This window comes from Bufo bufo, chromosome 2, assembly GCF_905171765.1.
Source record: "Bufo bufo chromosome 2, aBufBuf1.1, whole genome shotgun sequence".
Classification (NCBI taxonomy): domain Eukaryota; kingdom Metazoa; phylum Chordata; class Amphibia; order Anura; family Bufonidae; genus Bufo; species Bufo bufo.
In genome coordinates this window covers 347,878,356-347,900,869 of record NC_053390.1, presented here as the reverse complement: position 1 = coordinate 347,900,869, position 22,514 = coordinate 347,878,356, and the positions used below count along the sequence as shown (strand labels likewise).

Below are 22,514 nucleotides of genomic sequence, written 5' to 3'. Positions count from 1 at the left end.
AATTTAAGTCAGGACGTACCTGTACGCCCTTGGTCCTTAAGGACTCGGGAAATAGGGCGTACCGGTACGCCCTGCGTCCTTAAGGGGTTAAAAAGTCCTTGTAAGATTTCATTCTGAAAACAATTACTAATGTACACTAAATCCCCTAAAACCCTTTACAGCATTGGGGGTTGAATAATTTGGAACACAACTGTATGTAACCTTTACAGTTCTGGAATGTATTGGATAACACTGACAGCATTATGTCATTGTCATTCTAATACATTAAATCCAGAACTGTCAGGGTTACATAGCATCATAAATCAATATAATGCTATGCAACCCCCATCGGTGCTCAAAGTTCAGATAGGTGATGGAAGGCGTGGAAAGATTTGTTTGTTTTTTTATTCCCCAAAGAAAGAGTTAAAAGGGTTCTCTGGGCTTTTAATATTAATGACCTATAAAAGTTGATCAATAAATTATATATACCCCAGGATGGTACTATTGAAAAGTAGAACTTAATCCCATGTGAACGAAGGTTTATCTGCCCAAAGCAGAATTAAATAAAAAGTATGCAATCAATTCATACCTCTATACTGGAGGATCTAATCCAAATTAGCTCAGAAGGCCCATCACTTGAGCTCAATCCTCAATCACTTGAGCTTAAAGGAAACCTGTCACCAGGATTTAGTGCATAGAGCTGGGGACATGGGCTGCTAGATGGCCGCTAGCACATCTACAATACCCAGTCCCCACAGCTCTCTGTGCTTTTATTGTGTTAAAAAACCGTTTTGATCCATATGCAAATGACCTGATATGAGTCCTGTATCCGGAGATGAGTCCAGCGGAAAGGAGCCCAGCACCACCCTGCGTCCTCCGAATCTCCTCCTTGCTGGCTGACGTCACAGAGCTGGAGTGCCAAAATCTCGCTATGCGTGAGCTAGCGCATGCGCAGTGTCGGCATCATGTTCATTCCCTGTGCTGGCATCAGCACAGGGAACGAACTGCGCATGCGCTAGCTTTCGCATCACAAGATTTCGGCGCTCCAGCTCTGTGACGTCAGCCACCAAGGAGGAGATTCGGAGGACGCGGGGCGGTGCTGGGCTCCTTTCCGCTGGACTCATCTCCGGATACAGGACTCATATCAGGTTCATTTGCATATTGATCAAAACGTTTTTTTAACACAATAAAAGAGCAGAGAGCTGTGGGGACTGGGTATTGCAGATGTGCTAGCGGTGATCTAGCAGCCCATGTCCCCAGCTCTATGCACAAAATCCTGGTGACAGGTTCCCTTTAATCCTGAGCCCTGAGTTAGATGCTGGTTTGGATCTAAGGCTAGGTCTACACGACGACATTTGTTGCGCGACATTTTGTCGCACCAATGTCGCGCGACAATGTTTATAATGGTAGTATATGGTGTCGCACTGCGACATGCTGCGACTGCGACACGACAGTCGCAAAAAAAACATTCAAGATGGATTTGTCTGCTACATGTAGACCTAGCCTAAAAGAAAGATGATGCCTCATTACACAGGATTGCCAAGTGACGCTGACATTTTCACAGTCAGTCATTTTGACTGTTTATTGGGTCCAATAAACCTAAATTTTGAACTATGTAAATTGTTTTAATCAGTGATGAAAGTTCAAGTTTTGAAGTTCAGCTGTAAGAGGACCAAATGGAATGAGAAGGAGGAGAGAGATGCGGGACACTGCACACAGTAATGTCTTATTCATACAATCAGTGTTTGGTATGTGATTTCCATCAGTGATTTTGAGCCAAAACCAGATGCTGCTCTAAACACAGAACAGGTGCAGATCTTTCCCTTATACCTTATGTCTGTGGAGGCTCCAATCCTGGTTTTGGCTCACAATCACTGATGGAAATCACTTACCAAAACACTGACGTGTGAATGAGGCAATTTTTTATATCATAATTATATATGTATTTAAATTTGGCGACAAAATTTTTTATTTGGCTGCAAAATTTTTCAGTTTAGGAGCAAATGGCTCCTAGGTAATTTATTTTTGTCTGGAGCACTGTGAAGCTGGAGGTCGTGGCAGTGGCTGGCAGGCAGACAGCAGCAGTGCTCAGGGGCGGGAAGGCGAGGGCTGAGACATTGCCACTCAGGGTCGCTCCTGCTTTTTTTTGGCTGGTTGTCACAATTAGAGCAGGAGGTCATCTGCAAAGGCAAGTGAGAGAAGAGTGCAGGCGGGCGCATACAGGATCCACGTACTTTGTCCGGGAGGGCCCTGTATTGTCACCGAAGTGTGACTTACACAATTTAGGAGAGCAGCATCCTCCGCCCACTGCTGCTCCACCAATCATCTGACACAGTACAGGCCGTAGCATTAACCCCCTCCCCCAAAGCGAGAAAGTGAAATTGTGAAAAAAAATAAACAAAACTAGGCACATGCCCTGGAGTGCCTATTAGAAATACGGCCCTGCTGGCCACACCCCCTGCTATTTCTCCCTGACCTCTTATGAGCTTGGGCCCTGAAGCAGCCACTTCCTCTGCTTCCCCGATAGACACGCCACTGGATATGAGCTAAATGGGAGCAGAACCTGAGCATGTGTGGTGGGACAGTTGAAAAATCCAGACATAATGGAATTATATTTTTGGGATCATAAAGCTGCTGTTTTGCTAGGGCCAAAAAGATAGATTTGTATGTGGAATATTAGGTGATCTGCTGGGTTTAAGGAAGGAAGAACCAGTGGGCTTAGTGATACTGTATATAAAATACTGTTTATAGATTAATAAGAGCTAGGAAATGGGCAGCTAAAGAAACACATGCAGTAATGGAATGGTCATTTGTGGTAGATAAAATCATGGGGTATGAAAAAGTGACTCTTAAAAACGAGGGCAAAAAAACCGAACATACTGGAGTATTGGAACCAATGTACTCACCTTCCCTGGTCTTCTTCCGGCCCCACGCTGTGTCCTGACACGTACAGTGTCAAGACTTAGTGCACGTAGACGCGCACTATGACCAACACGGCAGGGAGAAGACCAGGGAGGGTAAGTGAATCTGCCAAGTGGCAGCGCCGTCCGGAGCTGGAGAGGTAAGTTTATTTATTTATTTTAAATGTCTGATCTGAGGTCCAATTGGGTCTTATCAGTGGCTGAGGGGTCTGATGGGGGTCTGATCTGAGGCTGGGGGTCTGATCTGAGGCTGGCGGTCTGATCTGAGGCTGGGAAACCTATTGGGGGTCTGATCTGAGGCTGAGGGGTCTGATGGGGGTCTGATCTGAGGCTGGGGGTCTGATCTGAGGCTGGCGGTCTGATCTGAGGCTGGGAGGGTCTATTGGGGGTCTGATCTGAGGCCTGGGGCATCTGATGGGGGCTGATCTGAGGCTGTGGGGGTCTGATCTTAGGCTGGGGGTCTGATCTGAGGCTGGGAAACCTATTGGGGTCTGATCTGAGGCTGGGGGGTCTGATAGGGGTCTGATCTGAGGCTGGGGGGCCTATTGGGGGTCTGATCTGAGGCTGGGGGGTCTTATCAGTGGCTGAGGGGTCTGATGGGGGCTGATCTGAGGCTGGGGGAGCCTATTGGGGTCTGATCTGAGGCTGCGGTTGGATATGAGGCTGGGGGGTCTGATGAGGGTCTGATCTGAGGCTGGGGTTTCTGATGGGGGCTGATCTGAGGCCAGGGAGGGTCTGATGGGGGTCTAGTCTGTGGTTGAGAGGTCTGATGGCGGTGTGATGTGAGGCTGGGGGTCTGATCTAAGGCTGGGGAGGGTCTGATGAGGGTCTGATCTGAGGCTGATGTAGGCTGGGGGAGGTGGGTGCAGATCTGCGGCTGAGAAAGGGACAGTTGCGAAGAAAGATGCAGTGACAGGGAGAGTGAAAGCTAGGTGAACCCCTCCCTGGACCCCTCTGGGTTTAGCTTGGCTGTAATGCCAAATAAAGAATAAAATATATAACATTCTCAACTTAAAAATTAGACTGCTATGTGTGGTCAAAATGGCACCTGTACTAATTGTAATATATACTGCAGGCGCCATTTTGTGCTGCAAAAATACAGCGCTTTAGATTTTTTTAATTGAAGCGCAATTTCTGTAACTTACCCCTAAGTCAGTTATATGTTTTACAAAATATAGATGTCAAATTTTTATGTTGAGAATTTTGTATGGCCCACAAATTATAATTACAAATATCCAAATGGCCCTCGGCAGCAAAAAGGTTCCCCACCCCTATTGTAGAGTATCAGCACAGTGGATACATTTCTGAATTCTCATCCACATGCTGCGTAAAAAAAAACAGGCAGAAAAAATGCAGTATTGCAGTTTGAAATCCGCAGCATGTCATTTAATACAGCGGATTTCGCTTCCGCATTTTACTCTTCTCAATGGAGATATGCTGGCTTTTCTGCAGCAAAAACCCCATCTAATACATGTGTTTTTTTGTGCATTTTTTTCCCACTGGATTTTCTGTTACATGTGTCCCTGGCCTAATGATGATTTTGATAGAATCAGCCAGCCCTAAATATGTTTTTTTATGATAACCATGGAATAAAAATAAATATATATGTATTACTGTAGATTATGAGTTTGAAAGAAAATTGTAAATCTATGTATCGTTATATTTTCACAGGTTTGTTGAAGTTCTGAAAAAGAAAAAAGTGAGTATGCCACATAAAGCATATTAAATATTATTTTGGCTTTTGTGTTATTGGTAAATCCTGAATGTGTCCTGAATGGAGGGGAGTAAACTGCTGCAAGATATCTCTGGCTGTGGCTTATCTCCCCTAAAAATAAAAGGACAACTATTCAATCCTCTCCTCTGACATCTGTTGTCAGGGTAGAGTTGTGAGGGCCCCCATACAAAATTGATTGTTGGCCCCATTAAGCCAATGTGTATGGCCAGATGGAGCTTTATATTAGGTCATTGTCGGCTGGTGGCTGTATTGCGGCCCGCAAACAGTGGATCCGCAATATATACGGGCACCACCCATTTGTGCATCACATTATGGATGAGGACCCATTCACTTGAATGAGTCTGCAATCCAGAAGGTGTTGTGCGGAACGGAGGCACCTAACCCAATGGAAGCACTACCGAGTGCTTCGGTGGGTTTTCTGTCCATACCTCCACACCGCCAAAAAGTTGTGCATGCACTACTTTTTTGCAATGTAGCCCATCGATTGTGGATCATGGACCTCATTCAAGTGAATGGGTCCGCGTCCGCAGATGGTGGCCACACGGTTGGTGCCTGTGCATTGGAGTCCGCAGCACGGGCAAGGCCGGCACACAGTCGTGTGCATGAGGCCTTAGGCTGACACTTTCTATTCGGAGGCAGGATCACACAAGGGTAGAAGCCAATCATAAAGCATAACTCTAAGGCAAGATGGGTACTGAAAGACACAAGCAACTTGTTTTATTAGGTCAGCAGCCATGGAGGCAACAGAGCCCCCCAATATACAGGGAGTGCAGAATTATTAGGCAAGTTGTATTTTTGAGGATTAATTTTATTATTGAACAACCATGTTCTCAATGAACCCAAAAAACTCATTAATATCAAAGCTGAATATTTTTGGAAGTAGTTTTTAGTTTGTTTTTAGTTTTAGCTATTTTAGGGGGATATCTGTGTGTGCAGGTGACCATTACTGTGCAGAATTATTAGGCAACTTAACAAAAAACAAATATATACCCATTTCAATTATTTATTTTTACCAGTGAAACCAATATAACATCTCAACATTCACAAATATACATTTCTGACATTCAAAAACAAAACAAAAACAAATCAGTGACCAATATAGCCACCTTTCTTTGCAAGGACACTCAAAAGCCTGCCATCCATGGATTCTGTCAGTGTTTTGATCTGTTCACCATCAACATTGCGTGAAGCAGCAACCACAGCCTCCCAGACACTGTTCAGAGAGGTGTACTGTTTTCCCTCCTTGTAAATCTCACATTTGATGATGGACCACAGGTTCTCAATGGGGTTCAGATCAGGTGAACAAGGAGGCCATGTCATTAGATTTTCTTCTTTTATACCCTTTCTTGCCAGCCACGCTGTGGAGTACTTGGACGCGTGTGATGGAGCATTGTCCTGCATGAAAATCATGTTTTTCTTGAAGGATGCAGACTTCTTCCTGTACCACTGCTTGAAGAAGGTGTCTTCCAGAAATGGCAGTAGGACTGGGAGTTGAGCTTGACTCCATTCTCAACCCGAAAAGGCCCCACAAGCTCATCTTTGATGATACCAGCCCAAACCAGTACTCCACCTCCACCTTGCTGGCGTCTGAGTCGGACTGGAGCTCTCTGCCCTTTACCAATCCAGCCACGGGCCCATCCATCTGGCCCATCAAGACTCACTCTCATTTCATCAGTCCATAAAACCTTAGAAAAATCAGTCTTGACGTTTCAGCTTGTGTGTCTTGTTCAGTGGTGGTCGTCTTTCAGCCTTTCTTACCTTGGCCATGTCTCTGAGTATTGCACACCTTGTGCTTTTGGGCACTCCAGTGATGTTGTAGCTCTGAAATATGGCCAAACTGGTGGCAAGTGGCATCTTGGCAGCTGCACGCTTGACTTTTCTCAGTTCATGGGCAGTTATTTTGCGCCTTGGTTTTTCCACACGCTTCTTGCGACCCTGTTGACTATTTTGAATGAAACGCTTGATTGTTCGATGATCACGCTTCAGAAGCTTTGCAATTTTAAGAGTGCTGCATCCCTCTGCAAGATATCTCACTATTTTTGACTTTTCTGAGCCTGTCAAGTCCTTCTTTTGACCCATTTTGCCAAAGGAAAGGAAGTTGCCTAATAATTATGCACACCTAATATAGGGTGTTGATGTCATTAGACCACACCCCTTCTCATTACAGAGATGCACATCACCTAATATGCTTAATTGGTAGTAGGCTTTCGAGCCTATACAGCTTGGAGTAAGACAACATGCATAAAGAGGATGATGTGGTCAAAATACTCATTTGCCTAATAATTCTGCACGCAGTGTAGATGTAAACTCAGACAAATGTGTGCCATGCCGTCACTCTCCTCTGCACTGATCAAGAGCAAAGTTCTTGGAGATAATTAGAAAGTAACATCGTTTTTACTTACATCTGATCTTTTACTCACAAATTTTTTATTAGAAAATCAGAGCATACAACATCTTCCATAGTGTTACAGTACAATGAAATACAATATAATTTGCGCATCATAGTACAGACTCATAAAATAGAAGACATTGGATGAGAAGTTTACATTTATATAAGAAGAAACAAGGCCGTGAAGAGACGGCCAACAAACAGTAATTAAAACTGCACCACATTTAAAATCAATTAGTAGAAATGAAATATCTAACTCCTACAGTTGCAGATCCGGTAAAGAAGGATAGTTTCTGGATATGTAAGATGCCCATTTTTGCCACCTGACGCTGACACAAGACAACCGGCATAGTTTTTTTCGCAGTCAGTAGTTCCATGCCATAATTATAGTGGACTTTAGCAATGATTTCTGGTATGGCTGGGAGTTCCCTGCTCTTCCACCTCTTAGCTATTGCAACTCTTGTTACCGTTAGTATATGAAAAGCAATAGTTAGGTCTGCTATACTTAAACATTCCAGCCCCAAGGAGAGCAAAGCTATTTCCGGGGAGAATGGGAGTGCCACCCCAATTACAGCATCCACAAGTGACAATATGTTGGACCAGAAACGGTGAACAGTGGGACAAGTCCACCAGATGTGCAGTAAGCTTCCAGTTGCTGATAGGCATCTCCAACAAACATTCAAGGTATTTGGGTATATAATGGATAGGCGATAAGGGGTGTAATACAACCTATAAAGGAGTTTTCTTGAAGCTTCTAGGTGGCTAACACATTTTGAGGTTCTAGAGCTGAGGGAGAATACGAAGGCCCATTGTGCTGGCGTGAAAGTTTTATTCAGGTCTTTCTCCCATTTAATCTGGAATGGGAATTTTGATATAGTAACCGAGAGTTGTAACCCCCTATAAGCCTCAGAAATACCTCCTTTCCGTATCAGAGGGTTCTGGAAAAATACAGCAAACACAGAGGATTTAGAGGAATGCGTAATGTTCTTAGATGCTAGAAGGTGATGTAATTGGAGATATTTATAAAAATCAGACCACTGGATTTGATACCGCTCTCTTAACTCTGTGAATGATATCAGGGCTCCATTAGAAAAAAATTGAGACACTGAAAGGATCCCTTTAGATTCCCATTGTGAGAAATCAGTATCCGGCAAGCAGGCACTGAAAGCTGACAACGGAGCATCTATAATCCTGAATGGAAGAATTTTCGGTATAAGGAGACATTTGGTCCACAAAGACAATCCAGCCTGAATAGTGACCGATGGAGATCGAGGAGGTGTTTTGGAGAGTATTCCTTGCCAAAGTAAATGCTGCAATGAGGGTGCACGAGTTAAGCTAGATTTTTTTGCGGTATCATTAATCCACCAGCTTTTGAGTTGGTCGAGCACAGTAGCTTGGTAATAGGTAAAAAGGCATGGACATCCCAACACCCCCAGCTTAACAGGCCTGTATAGGATATCTGCCGCCACTCTCGCCCTCTGTTTTTTCCATATAAATTGCAATATAAGGGCTTGAAGCGAGGCAATATATCTGCGTGGCACAATGACAGGCAGGTTCCTAAATAAGTACAGAATCTTAGGCAAAAGGAACATTTTGGTCGCTGCAATTCAGCCCACCCAAGAGAGAGGGTATTGCGAATAAGCCAAAATGTCATTTTTAATTTGAGTGATGATAGCATTATAGTTAACTGACTGGAGGTTACTAAGGGGGAACGTGAGGGTGATACCTAAGTAAGGAATACTACCTTTGGCCCATTTGAAAGGAAACTCAGCTGAGATGGCACCTTTAGTATCTGACGAGAGCCACATTCCTAACATAAGCGATTTGTGAGAGTTAATTTTATAGTAGCTCACCCGACTAAATTGATCGATGATATCTGAAACAGCTACTACGGAGGATAAGGGGTCTATAACTGAAATAATAACGTCGTCCGCAAAAAGACCTATTTTATGCTCTGTTTTGTCAATAGTAATACCCTTAATATTTCGGGACAGCCTGATTCGATGAGCTAGAGGTTCCATCAACAGAGCAAATAGGAGGGGAGAAAGAGGACACCCCTGCCTAGTGCCATTAGTGATCATAAAAGGTGTGGAGTGGGCTCCTGAGGAATATACTCTGGCCGAAGGTTTAGAGTATAACACTAAAATTGAAGACAGAAGCCTTGGGGGAAAGCCAAATTTGCCCAACACTGCCTCAAGATAGCCCCAGTGGATCCGGTCGAACGCCTTCTCGGCGTCCAATGATAGGAGCAGAGAAGGCGCTCGACTTTCAGCCACCACTGACATAATATTCAAGAATCTGCGTGTACCATCTACCATCTGCCGGTCCTTGACAAATCCAACTTGATCAGCGTCAATTAACGTTGGGAGAACATTTGTCAAGCGGGTCGCAATCACCTTAGCGTAGATTTTTAGGTCCATGTTAAGGAGAGATATTGGCTGAAAATTAGAGGGAACATCTGGGGATTTCCCAGGTTTTGGCAGGGTGACTATCAATGCACTTAGCATTTCTTCAGGTAATGAACCTGAGGACGCAGCATCATTAAATAGCCTAGTTTAGGCTACTTTCACACTAGCGTTCGGAGCGGATCCGTCTGATGTTTCATCAGACGGATCCGCTCCGATAATGCAGCCGTTCGCATCCGTTCAGAACGGATGCGTCTGCATTAAAACTTAGAAAATTTTCTAAGTGTAAAAGTTGTCTGAGCGGATCCGTTCAGACTTTACATTGTAAGTCAATGGGGAACGGATCCGCTTGAAGATTGAGCCATATGGTGTCATCTTCAAGCGGATCCGTCCCCATTGACTTACATTGTAAGTGTGGACGGATCCGCTCGCCTCCGCACGGCCAGGCGGACACCCGAACGCTGCAAGCAGCGTTCAGGTGTCCGCTCACTGAGCGGAGCGGAGGCTGAGCGCTGGCAGGCGGATGCATTCTCAGTGGATCCGCCTCCACTGAGAATGCATTGGGGCCAGACGGATGCGTTCGGAACCGCTCGTGAGCCCCTTCAAACGGAGCGCACGAGCGGACACCCGAACGCTAGTGTGAAAGTAGCCTAAGTAAGGAACTAGTAGGTCTTTATGGGCTTTATAAAATTCATTGATGTGACCATATGGGCCGGGTGATTTGCCAACTTTTAGGGTTTTAATTGCTGCAGAAATTTCCTCCGGAGAGAAAACAGAGGATGCGTCTAGTTTCTGACTATCTGTCAATGAGGGCAAATTGAGATGGCTTAAAAACGTTTGTATAGAGGGTAAAGAAGGTTGAGGTGTGGATGCGTCATCTGAAAGGTTGTACAGTGAGGCATAGTATTTAGCAAACTCATCAGCAATGCCTTGCGGATCAAACACCCTAGACCCATCAGAGCAGGATAGATAAGAAATTCTATTTTTGGCACCGCGCGATTTCAATTGTTTAGCAAGTAATGCCCCCCCTTTATTATCTTGCCAGTAATGTTGGAGCTTAAGCTTCCGTAGCATCAAGTCATACTGGTAAGAATGTAGTTCATGCAAGCGAGATTGAATTAACGTTATTTCTGCTGCCCTATGGGGCAAGTAGGAAGATTTATTTAATCGATGCAGATCAGCTAGCTTAGATTGTAACTAGAGTAACAACCGAGTTCTGCATTTTTTATCATAGGAAGATTGTTTAATAAATTGACCCCTGAGAGTCGCTTTCATTGCACACCACAAAATACCATCAGAGATGTCACCAGTGTCGTTCTCCCTAAAATAATTGTGCAAACACTCGATGGTTTGAGGTGAGTAACGCGGACTCTGCATTATAAAGTTATTAAGCCTCCATATGGAGTGGTGTGCAGTAGCATATTGTTCTGTTATTTCAATTGCAATGGGCGCATGATCAGACCAAGTAATGGTATAGACATTTGAGGAGGCCACGCAGGGCAGTAATTGCCTGCTGACCAAAAAGTAATCAATCCTAGTGTACACCCTATGGGCAGCAGAAAAAAAGGTGAAATCACGCTCTGTGGGGTGTTGGATCCGCCAGGCATCATATAGATCATGTGCTTGTGCAAGCTTAGCTATCGCCAAGGGTTCCCTAGCATCAGTTAAGGAGGTAGAGTCCATGGAAGGCCACATCACCATATTAAAGTCTCCCAACACAATGAGTCGTCCTTTCTGAACTTTAGACACTTTGCGCAGAAGAGAATTACAGAAAGCAGAGGGGCACCGATTAGGTGCATATAAAGAGACAATTGTGTATTGGACATTGTTAATAAGGCCGATCACAATGACAAATCTCCCACCGCTATCCACCTCAACCTTCTCCATTTGAAATGCAATAGAATCTTTAAATGCAATGGATACCCCCCTTTTTTTCCTCCCAACTGCGGGTGCTGAGAATATATGAGGGAAATTTTTGTGCTTTAGTCTAGGTACATCGACGGGCAATAAGTGCGTTTCTTGTACGCAGAGTATGTCAGCTTGAAGGTGCTTAGTTTCTTTCCATATTAAAGACCGTTTAAAGGGCGAGTTCAGCTCTTTAGCATTGAGTGAAACAATCTTAAATACCATAGTGAAAACCAATCAAGGGAGTGTTTAGCCGCATTATCTCATATGAGAAGACCCCGCATCGTAGAGGTACAGGATCAATCATAGGAGATGCAGAATAGGAATAATATACAAAACTTCAGTAAGAAGGGTAATTGCAACATAGGGGCAGTATACAAAAATACTGGTCATATCCACGAGCTGGGATCGGCCTGAATCAGCCGAAGTAGCGCCCTGCAAGGAAAATTAGCAGGATATAAGGGGAGGCAAAAAACAGGCACAAATTGAATGGCAGTGACGAGCGAGATTTCTCACCCATCCAATAATCATACAGTTTTTCGCTTGCGACGTTCCACGGTGAACCATTCCTCTTCAACGCGCGGGATCGGCGAATGCTGATGACGGTCGCCATGAGATTCAGGGTCGGATAGGCCCCATTCTTGACAAAGTTTTAGCGCAGAAGCGGGAGAGGAGGCCACTTGCAGTGTGCAGCTGTAAGTAATGAGCAACTTAACGGGGAACCCCCATCTGTAAGGGATCCCATGCTTACCAGTAAAGCAGTGCTGGAAGTGAATTCCCGGCGCCTCGCCAAGGTAGCCGCTGATAAATCGGCAAAAATGGAAATGTCCTTAAACCGCTCCGGTAGAGCAGGGGAGTTTCTTGCTGCTTTCAGGATCTGTTCTTTAGCATGGAAAAAGTGAATACGCGCAATAGTGTAACGCGGTACAGAGGTAGGCAGAGATTTGGGCTTGGGTAGCCTATGTGCTCTATCTATGAGCAAATCTGCAATTGGAGCCTGAGGTAGCATGCATGTGAAGAATTATTTTAGGAAAGCTGCAAGATCTTCACCTTTCACAGTCTCCGGAATTCCGCGGAAACGCAGATTGTTCCTGCATGAACGGTCCTCCGTGTCTGCGATTTTAAGTTTTAACGCTGCTATTTCTTCTTCATCGGAATTAGTAGTGTCCACAATCTTGTTATGTGCAGAGGTCAATTCCGCCATTTTAGATTCCACATGTGCGGTTCTAGACCCCAAAGCTGAGATATCATGTTGAATTTGTTTTAAGGACTTCTGTAAATCTGCCATGAGAACTTTCATCCCCTTCAACACTGCATCAGTGATTGGGGCAGGATTTGATTCCCCTACTGCCATCTCCAGCAAGGCAGCTGAGGCAAGCTATTTAACTTTGCTATGTGAGGCACTGTGTGCCCGATGTGATGGAGGGTCCTGCTGCACAGAAAGGTCATGCTGAGGAGAATATGTGACCTGTGCAGGGGATATCGATGCAGAGGAGGAGGCTGGGGAACTTCCTGAGGTCTGAGGAGACACAGGCTGCGCTGAGGACAGGGATGATGCCGCTCTGCCTGCAGCTGGGGCGCGAGAGTCGCCATCTTGGAGCGCGCTCACAGCAGGGAAGAAGCTGGTGAGTTTTGCCGGGCTACGGCGCCTCTTACCCCTCGGCATGGCTGATCTTGGTGCCGCTTGTAGCAGGGTGCTTGGGCAGTCCTCCGGTGCTCACAGCAGGGAGAAGCACGGACTTGCAGGGCTGTTTTTTGCCGATTTTGGTGCCGATGGCTCAGGAGCTCAGGGCTCAGCCGTCTGTCTCCATGCGCCGCTAGCCACGCCCCCCTGCATCTGATCTTTTAATCTCAAGTCTAAAGTATAGTTTCACTTGCCATTTATGCTAAAAGTTGCAGTAAATTAAAAGTAGTTGAATTAAACTTTGTATATTGCATGCTTTGGTTATTTTGTAACTTAAATCCTACTGGATCAAGTGTTCAATTTCTGCTCTGGGATGTTTCTAGTTCATAAGCAAATGGCCCAGAAGAAGCAACCTTTGTTTAGTGAAAAGGAATTGGTACTATTGTTATGCTCTTTTGGTTGTTAGTAATATATCCTGTAGGCCAGCAGCAAGAAATGTACTGGAGGGAATCTGTATCTCACCCAAAATGTTAAGCTAGATGAGACAGAAAAATCTAGGTTCCGTGAACCTAGTTCACATAGTCTTTGGTAAGTGTTTTATGGAATTGTTTAGAGAATGGTGGGGGGGTTGGAGAGGACCTGGCACTTCCGTTCACTCCACATTGTGAGAAATCATGGGTCCCCATAGCAAAACTCCATATTAAGCCCCCTGCACAAATAGAAAGTTCAATTGATGTAATCTACAGGGTGGGCCATTTATATGGATACACCTTAATAAAATGGGAATGGTTGGTGATATTAACTTCCTGTTTGTGGCACATTAGTATATGTGAGGGGGGAAACTTTTCAAGATGGGTGGTGACCATGGCGGCCATTTTGAAGTCAGCCATTTTGAATCCAACTTTTGTTTTTTCAATAAGAAGAGGGTCATGTGACACATCAAACTTATTGGGAATTTCACAAAAAAAACAATGGTGTGCTTGGTTTTAACGTAACTTTATTCTTTCATGAGTTATTTACAAGTTTCTGACCACTTATAAAATGTGTTCAATGTGCTGCCCATTGTGTTGGATTGTCAATGCAACCCTCTTCTCCCACTCTTCACACACTGATAGCAACACCGCAGGAGAAATGCTAGCATAGGCTTCCAGTATCCGTAGTTTCAGGTGCTGCACATCTCGTATCTTCACAGCATAGACAATTGCCTTCAGATGACCCCAAAGATAAAAGTCTAAGGGGGTCAGATCGGGAGACCTTGGGGGCCATTCAACTGGCCCACGATGACCAATCCACTTTCCAGGAAACTGTTCATCTAGGAATGCTCGGACCTGACACCCATAATGTGGTGGTGCACCATCTTGCTGGAAAAACTCAGGGAACGTGCCAGCTAGATGAACAGTTTCCTGGAAAGTGTATTGGTCATCAGGTGATCACTATATAGATCTATGTTTTTTTGACTCATTATAAAAGTATATTATAAGTATATCACACCCCTCTGTGTATCACACCTATCGATAGCACACCTATACTAGTCCTTAAAATGACTTTTGTAGGCCTATTAGCTAGCGTTTGGAGTCCCTAACAGCCTGTCCCTGCTCCACACAGCAACCTCTCCCTATACTGGCAAAACACTGAATGTAAAATGGCGGCCAGATCAGGTTTATTTATAAGGTAGGGGGTATGTCCATGTGCTGAAATGTCTCAATTGGCTGTCCTGTACCACCTGATGGATGTGTCATGGGTCAAAGTTCTTCATAATGTAAAAGAATATGGCGGGCCGAATTTCTCCATATGTTCGCATGTTCAGCGAATCGCGAACACGCAAAGTTCGCCGCGAAACGACCGCCAGGTGAACTGCAAGGCCATCTCTAGTGAGGAATACCTGGAAATATACTGTATTTTAGTATGAGATTGACTCTGGCTGGGCCGTAAATGCATGGCAACAGCGCCGGACTGGGACTGAAATTCAGCCTTGGCATTTTAAGACAGACAGGCCCACTTACTGAGTGGTGAATGTGAAATTTTTGTGCACCCCACTCCCAATCCACACTGCTACCCCTCTATTCCCAGTGGTAATGGCATATTTGGATAGACATTACCCTCAGCACTACCATACAGGAGTATACAGCATTAGATATATTCAGTACCATCTCCTCTAATGTAGATAATGTTCTCTTTCCTGAATTTCTGCATTAGGAGCAAACCGCCATGATAACTTCTTTCGGTCACGTCTTGTCTCTGCAGAGTTTGCCACACAGACATCTTAGGTTCCTAACTTTTACATCATCCTCTGCATCCTGGTGCCTTAGTGGTATCATAGTCCTATCCTGCTGCTACCACCACTGCTATCCTGCTGCTACCACCACTACTGTGCCCATTGTGCTCCTCCATGCCCCAAATACTATACTGAAAAAATAACTGCCATACAGATAGTGCCCACATACTAGAGACCCAGTGCAGGCAGTCGCGATTATGTTAATGCTGCGCGACTGCCCACACTGCCTCATAGGCTTCAATGGCATCTGTCAGCAGATTTGTACCTATGAAACTGGTTGACCTGTTGCATGTGTGCTTGGCAGCTGAAGGCATCTGTGTTGGTCTCATGTTCATATGTGCCCGCATTGCTGAGAAAAATTATGTTTAAATACAGTACAGACCAAAAGTTTGGACACACCTTCTCATTCAAAGAGTTTTCTTTATTTTCATGACTATGAAGGCATCAAAACTATGAATTAACACATGTGGAATTATATACATAACAAACAAGTGTGAAACAACTGAAAATATGTCATATTTTAGGTTCTTCAAAGTAGCCAACTTTTGCTTGGATTATTGCTTTGCACACTCTTGGCATTCTCTTGATGAGCTTCAAGAGGTAGTCCCCTGAAATGGTCTTCCAACAGTCTTGAAGGAGTTCCCAGAGATGCTTAGCACTTGTTGGCCCTTTTGCCTTCACTCTGCGGTCCAGCTCACCCCAAACCATCTCGATTGGGTTCATGTCCGGTGACTGTGGAGGCCAGGTCATCTGGCGCAGCACCCCATCACTCTCCTTCATGGTCAAATAGCCCTTACTTTCAAAGTTTTCCCAATTTTTCGGCTGACTGACTGACCTTCATTTCTTAAAGTAATGATGGCCACTCGTTTTTCTTTACTTAGCTGCTTTTTTCTTGCCATAATACAAATTCTAACAGTCTATTACATAGTACATAACATAGTAACATAGTACATAAGGCCGAAAAAAGACATTTGTCCATCCAGTTCGGCCTGTAAATTGATCCAGAGGAAGGCAAAAAAAACCCTGTGAGGTAGAAGCCAATTTTCCTCACTTTAGGGGAATAAAAAATTCCTTCCCGACTCCAAACAGGCAATCAGAATAACTCCCTGGATCAACGACCCCTCTCTAGTAGCTATAGCCTGTACTATTATTACGCTCCAGAAATACATCCAGGCCCCTCTTGAATTCTTTTATTGTACTCACCATCACCACCTCCTCAGGCAGAGAGTTCCATAGTCTCACTGCTCTTACCGTAAAGAATCCTTTTCTATGTTTGTGTACAAACCTTCTTTCCTCCAGACGCAGAGGATGTCCCCTCGTCACAGTCACAGTCCTGGGGATAAATAGATGATGGGATAGATCTCTGTACTGACCCCTGATATATATATACATAGTAATTAGATCGTCTTTTTTCTAACGTGAATAACCCTAATTTTGATAATCTTTCAGGGTACTGTAGTTGCCCCATTCCAGTTATTACTTTAGTTGCCCTCCTCTGGACCCTCTCCAGCTCTGCTATGTCTGCCTTGTTCACTGGAGCCCAGAACTGTACACAGTACTCCATGTGTGGTCTGACTAATGATTTGTAAAGTAGTAGGAATATGTTCTCATCACAGGCATCTATGCCCCTTTTGATGCAACCCATTATCTTATTGGCCCCGGCAGCAGCTGCCTGACACTGTTTTTTGCAGCTTAGTTTGCTGTTTATTAAAATTCCTAGATCCTTTTCCATGTCAGTGTTACCGAGTGTTTTACCATTTAGTATGTACGGGTGACTTGCATTATTCCTTCCCATGTGCATAACTTTACATTTGTCAGTGTTAAACCTCATCTGCCACTTATCTGCCCAAGCCTGCAATCTATCCAGATCCCTCTGTAGTAGTATACTGTCCTCTTCAGTGTTAATTACTTTACACAGTTTAGTGTCATCTGCGAAAATTGATATTTTACTATGCAAGCCTTCTACGAGATCATTAATAAATATATTTAAGAGAATAGGGCCCAATACTGACCCCTGAGGTACCCCACTAGTGACAGTGACCCAATCTGAGTATGTACCGTTAATAACCACCCTCTGTTTTCTATCATTGAGCCAGTTACTTACCCACTTACAGACGTTTTCTCCCAGTCCGAGCATTCTCATTTTATATACTAACCTTTTATGTGGTACAGTGTCAAATGCTTTGGAGAAGTCCAGATACACGACATCCATTGATTCGCTGCTGTCAAGTCTAGAACTTACCTCCTCATAGAAACGGATTAAATTAGTTTGACATGACCGATCCCTCACGAAGCCATGCTGATATGGCGTTATTTGCTTATTTCCGTTGAGATGCTCTAACATAGCATCTCTCAGAAAACCTTCAAACAGTTTACCCACAACAGATGTTAAACTTACCGGCCTATAGTTTCCAGGCTCTGTTTTTGGACCCTTTTTGAATATTGGCACCACATTTGCCATGCGCCAATCCTGTGGGACATTCCCTGTCAGTATAGAATCTGCAAATATCAGAAATAAGGGTCTGGCTATGACATTACTTAATTCCCTTAGGATACGGGGGTGTATGCCATCTGGTCCTGGCGATTGGTCTATTTTAATCTTTTTAAGTCGCTGTTGTACTTCTTCCTGGGTCAGACAGGACACTTTTAATGGGGAATTTATTTCAACATTCAGCATTTCATCTCACAGTTTATTTTCCCCAGTGAATACATTGGAGAAAAAAATATTTAACAGCTTTGCTTTCTCGTCGTCGCTCTCTGCGACTCCCCCCTCATTACTCTTTAAAGGGCCGACACCTTCAGATTTATACTTTTTAACATTTATATAATTGAAGAACATTTTAGGGTTAGTTTTACACTCTTTGGCAATTAATCTCTCGGTCTCTAGTTTGGCCACTTTTATTTGTTTTTTACATGTTCTATTTTTTTCCTTATAGTTTTTCAGTGCTTCCGTGCTACCCTCCTGTTTTAGTGTTTTATATGCTTTCTTTTTGTCATTTATTGCTTTCTTTACAGTTCTGTTTATCCACATTGGTTTCTTTTTGTTCCTTAACCTTTTATTCCCATATGGTATGTACCTCTCACAATGAGATTTTAGGATGCTTTTAAAGATATCCCATTTTGTGGCTGTATTTTTATTTGTGAGGACTTTATTCCATTTAGTTAGGCCTATGGCCTCTCTTAGTTGGCTAAATTTAGCTTTTTTGAAGTTTGGTATTTTTGTTCCTCCCTGTAGAAGCACTCTTTTGAATGATAATTGGAAGGTTATTACTTTATGGTCACTATTTCCCAGGTGTCCCCCAACCTGCACGTCTGTTGTTCTGCCAGGTCTATTGGTTAATACTAAGTCCAGTATGGCCGTCCCTCTAGTCGGGTCCTGAACGAGTTGGGAGAGGTAATTGTCTTTGGTTATTGCCAAGAACCTGTTTCCTTTATGAGATATACAAGTTTCAGTTTCCCAGTCTATAACTGGGTAGTTGAAGTCCCCCATAATAACCACCTCATTATGATTTGCCGCCTTGTCTATCTCGTTTAGTAGTAGATTTTCTGTGGACTCTGGTATATTAGGTGGTTTATAGTAAACTCCTATTAATAATTTATTGTTGTTTTTAGCTCCATGTATCTCTACCCACAGTGACTCCACATGTTCATGTCCCTCACTTATATCTTCACGGAGTGTGGGCTTTAGACAGGACTTTTCATAAAGGCAGACCCCTCCCCCTCTCCGGTTTTGACGATCCTTTCTAAACAGACTGTAACCTTGTACATTAACTGCCCAGTTATAGCTATCATCCAGCCATGTCTCAGTTATTCCCACTATGTCATAGTCCTCCTCACACATCACTAATTCCAGTTCACCAGTTTTATTAGTCAGGCTTCTGGCATTAGTATACATACATTTGAGAGGCTTATGTATATTTTTTACCCTACACCTTTCCTTCTGAACTGTTCTAGTCCCTCCTTCCATTCCTCCCCCAGTCCCACTACCTTGCCCCCAGTCTCTATCTGCACTATCTTCCCATCGTGTAACGTAATTACCCTCCCCCCCAGTCCCTAGTTTAAACACTCCTCCAACCTTCTAGCCATCTTCTTCCCCAACACAGCTGCCTGTTCCCCATTGAGGTGCAGCCCGTCCCTACGATAGAGCCTGTAGCCAATAGCGAAGTCGGCCCAGTTCTCCAGGAACCCAAACCCCTCCTTCCTACACCAGTTCTTGAGCCACTTGTTAATATCCCTAATCTCCCGCTGCCTTTCTTGTGTGGCCCGTGGTACAGGTAGTATTTTGGAAAATACTACCTTTGAGGTCCTTGCCCTAAGCTTTTGACCTAAATCCCTGAAATCATTTTTAAGGACTCTCCACCTACCCCTAACTTTGTCATTGGTTCCGATATGGACCATGACCGCTGGATCTTCTCCAGCCCCTCCCAGTAATCTGTCAACCCGATCCGCGATGTGTCGAACTCTAGCGCCAGGAAGACAGCACACTGTTCGACAATCACGGTCTTTGTGACAGATTTCCCTATCTATTCCCCTAATAATGGAGTCTCCCACTACCAGCACCTGTCTGGCCTGCCCTGCTCTCCTGGTTCCCTGCTTACCGGAGCTGACATTCCCCTGACTGGCAGAGGAAGTGTCCGGCTGCGTCAGTGCCGTCCCTGGACTGATATCCCCCTCATCTGCCAAACGTGCAAACTTGTTGGGGTGTGTCAGATCAGGGCTAGCCTCCCTGGCACTCTTCCCTCTACTCCGCTTTCTAACTGTTACCCAGCTAGCTACCTCACTTTCCTCAGCCTCCTCTCTGTCACCCTCCCCCTCATCTACCCCAAAGAGTGCTTGCTCGGTGAGAAGCAAACTCTTTTGCAAATTGTCAATGCCTCTCAGTGTTGCAACTTGCCCATTTAGAGACTCGATTAGCGATTCCAAACGGGTAATTTGCTCACATCTTGAACAAAGATATACACCCTTGAACGGTTGTTCCAGGACTGCATACATCATGCAAGATGTGCACTGGACTGCGTTGTCAATTGTGCAACACATACTAAATGGAGATTACACCACAAAAGCGAAAAATACAATATTGGATTACACTGAAGTCCCTGAATCTAAAGTCACTTAATCTTAAATCACACACTTACGCAACCACACTTAATCAACCACGCGTCGCGGTCAAGAAAACTCTTTGAATGAGAAGGTGTGTCCAAACTTTTGGTCTGTACTGTATATGCAAAAGATCCTCTAGGAGCAATGCGGGCGTTGCCGTTACACCTAGAGGCTCTGCTCTCTCTGTAATTGCTGTGTCCTCTGCACTTTGATTGACAGGGCCAGGTGTGATTACATTTACACTTCCTCACCCTGTCAATCAAAGTGGAGAGGGAGCGGCAGTTGCAGAGAAAGCAGATCCTCTAGGTGTAATGGCAACGCTCCCATTGCTCCGAGAGCAAAGGTAGGCAACCTCGGGAACTACAGCTGTTGTGAAACTACAACTCTAAGCATGTATTCTTGCTCTGCTCCTCTCAGAACTGTCATAGAAATGAATGGAGCATGTTGGGAATTGTAGTTTTGCAACAGCTGGAATGCCGAAGGTTGCTGATCGCTGTCCTAGAGGCTCATTTGCATGTATTAAAACATAATTCTGGTTTAAACCTCCGTTCAGATTCCATGTTTTTTTAAGCTCATCTGCATTTTGTTTCATTATTTGATTTGGTACTGTACTGTTATGGACTGAACCATCACTGGGGCTGCTGGAGAAGCCTGAGGGCCAGCCTCCTTCCTACAGACTATGGACCGAGAACTATGGAGACCCCCTCAGACCTTTTGGGGTTACAAGGAACTATGAACCCTGATTTATGTGTGTAATTTATATGCCACATATTTCCTATTGCCCATTAAAATGGCATGGTGTGGATTCAGCAACACAAAAAGGGTTAACTCTGCACTGAGACTCCCACTGATTGTGTTAGTGATGGGATTAAGATAGTTGATTATAATAGCAGCCGACTCCTATGATACACTCAGGAGATAATCCCATCACATGTGTCTCCTCTTCCCCTTCATTCATTATGGAGGGGGTGAAGATATCTGTTTGCATGTTCATTGTTGATTGCGTCAAAGACAATGCCAGTGTGTTTGTTAATTGGGTCACAGACAATGCCATTGTGTTTGTTGAATAGGGTTAGTTTTGTGTTTAAACTGTACAGGATTGGCTGCTATGTCATGTCCTCACTCAGTATGTCATGTGTATATAAATCAATGCTGTGTATTCAATAAAGAGTTCCTGTTTTACCCTTAATCATGTTGAGGCTGGTGTTTGGGTAACTGATCAACGCTGGGGATTGCTATATGCTGAAGATTTGCTATACTCCTCTGGCTATACTATTAGCTCTTGAAAGAGCTGTTCCTGGTTCCTGTGGTGTTTTTGGTGTGGAGTGGAGTGCTTGGAGTCCTCGGGAAGCACTAGGAGCATCTATCAACGGAGGTACCCGATCGGGGTGCCAGGAGATCCGTTACAGGTACTTTTATTCTTTCCCATGCATGGTTCTTTGTTTGTTTGCAATCTGTTAAGCGAGAGGCTAACCGATCAGGCCAGTGCTTGTGGTTACACCCGTGCTTCATGAAGGACTGGTGTTTTCAAGTGGTGCTTGTGTTCAGACTTTGTGGATATGACTAAGGATGGGTTGCTCTATCCGAAATGTGTCATTGTAACGGGGTTCCGAAGGTGCACTCGGTCTCCCATTAGCCGCAGACCTGCTGCTTAGCTTCGGGAGCTAGGATCTGTGTTTGACCTCGTTCCCAGGGCTAGCTGGGAGGCCCCCTGCTTCTAAGTCTGCCTTGAGCGCCGAGCTGATCACTCGGTGCTCGACTGGTTGGTCTGTTGGTCATGTGACGCTGGCCACGTCACATGACCCTCACTCCCCACTATAAATACAGGCAGCCTGCTGGCCACAGGTTGCCTGTTAATTTAGGTTCCACCTGTGACTTTGTCTTTCCTGGCGTACTTACCTCCTGCTGAATTCCTGACGATCCTCTGCCTGCTCCTTGTGTACTTTGCTGCTCTCCTGGTATTCTGACCCCGGCCTCCTCCTGATGATCCTCTGCTGACTCCTTTGGTACTTCACGACTCTCCTGGTATTTATGACCCCGGCTTCTCCTGACAATTCTCTGCTTGCTCCATTTGTACTTTGTAGCTTTCCTGGTATTGACTCGGTCCGTTCACGTTCTGTTGTTTGTCTGTCTGTCATCCCTGCACTTATTCCAAGCTAGGGATTGCCGTCCAGTTGTCAC

At 44.5% G+C, this 22,514-nt stretch overlaps 1 protein-coding gene across 2 annotated transcripts in view; it reads left to right on the top strand.

Annotated features, from left to right (window-relative positions):
• GDA (guanine deaminase) overlaps nt 1-22,514 on the top strand; it is a 185,009-nt gene that overhangs the window by 128,009 nt on the left and 34,486 nt on the right. For both annotated transcript variants that reach the window (XM_040417079.1, XM_040417077.1), the window contains exon 6: nt 4,572-4,599. In XM_040417079.1, the coding sequence (XP_040273013.1) occupies nt 4,572-4,599 (28 nt within the window). The remainder of the gene's footprint in view (nt 1-4,571; nt 4,600-22,514) is intronic.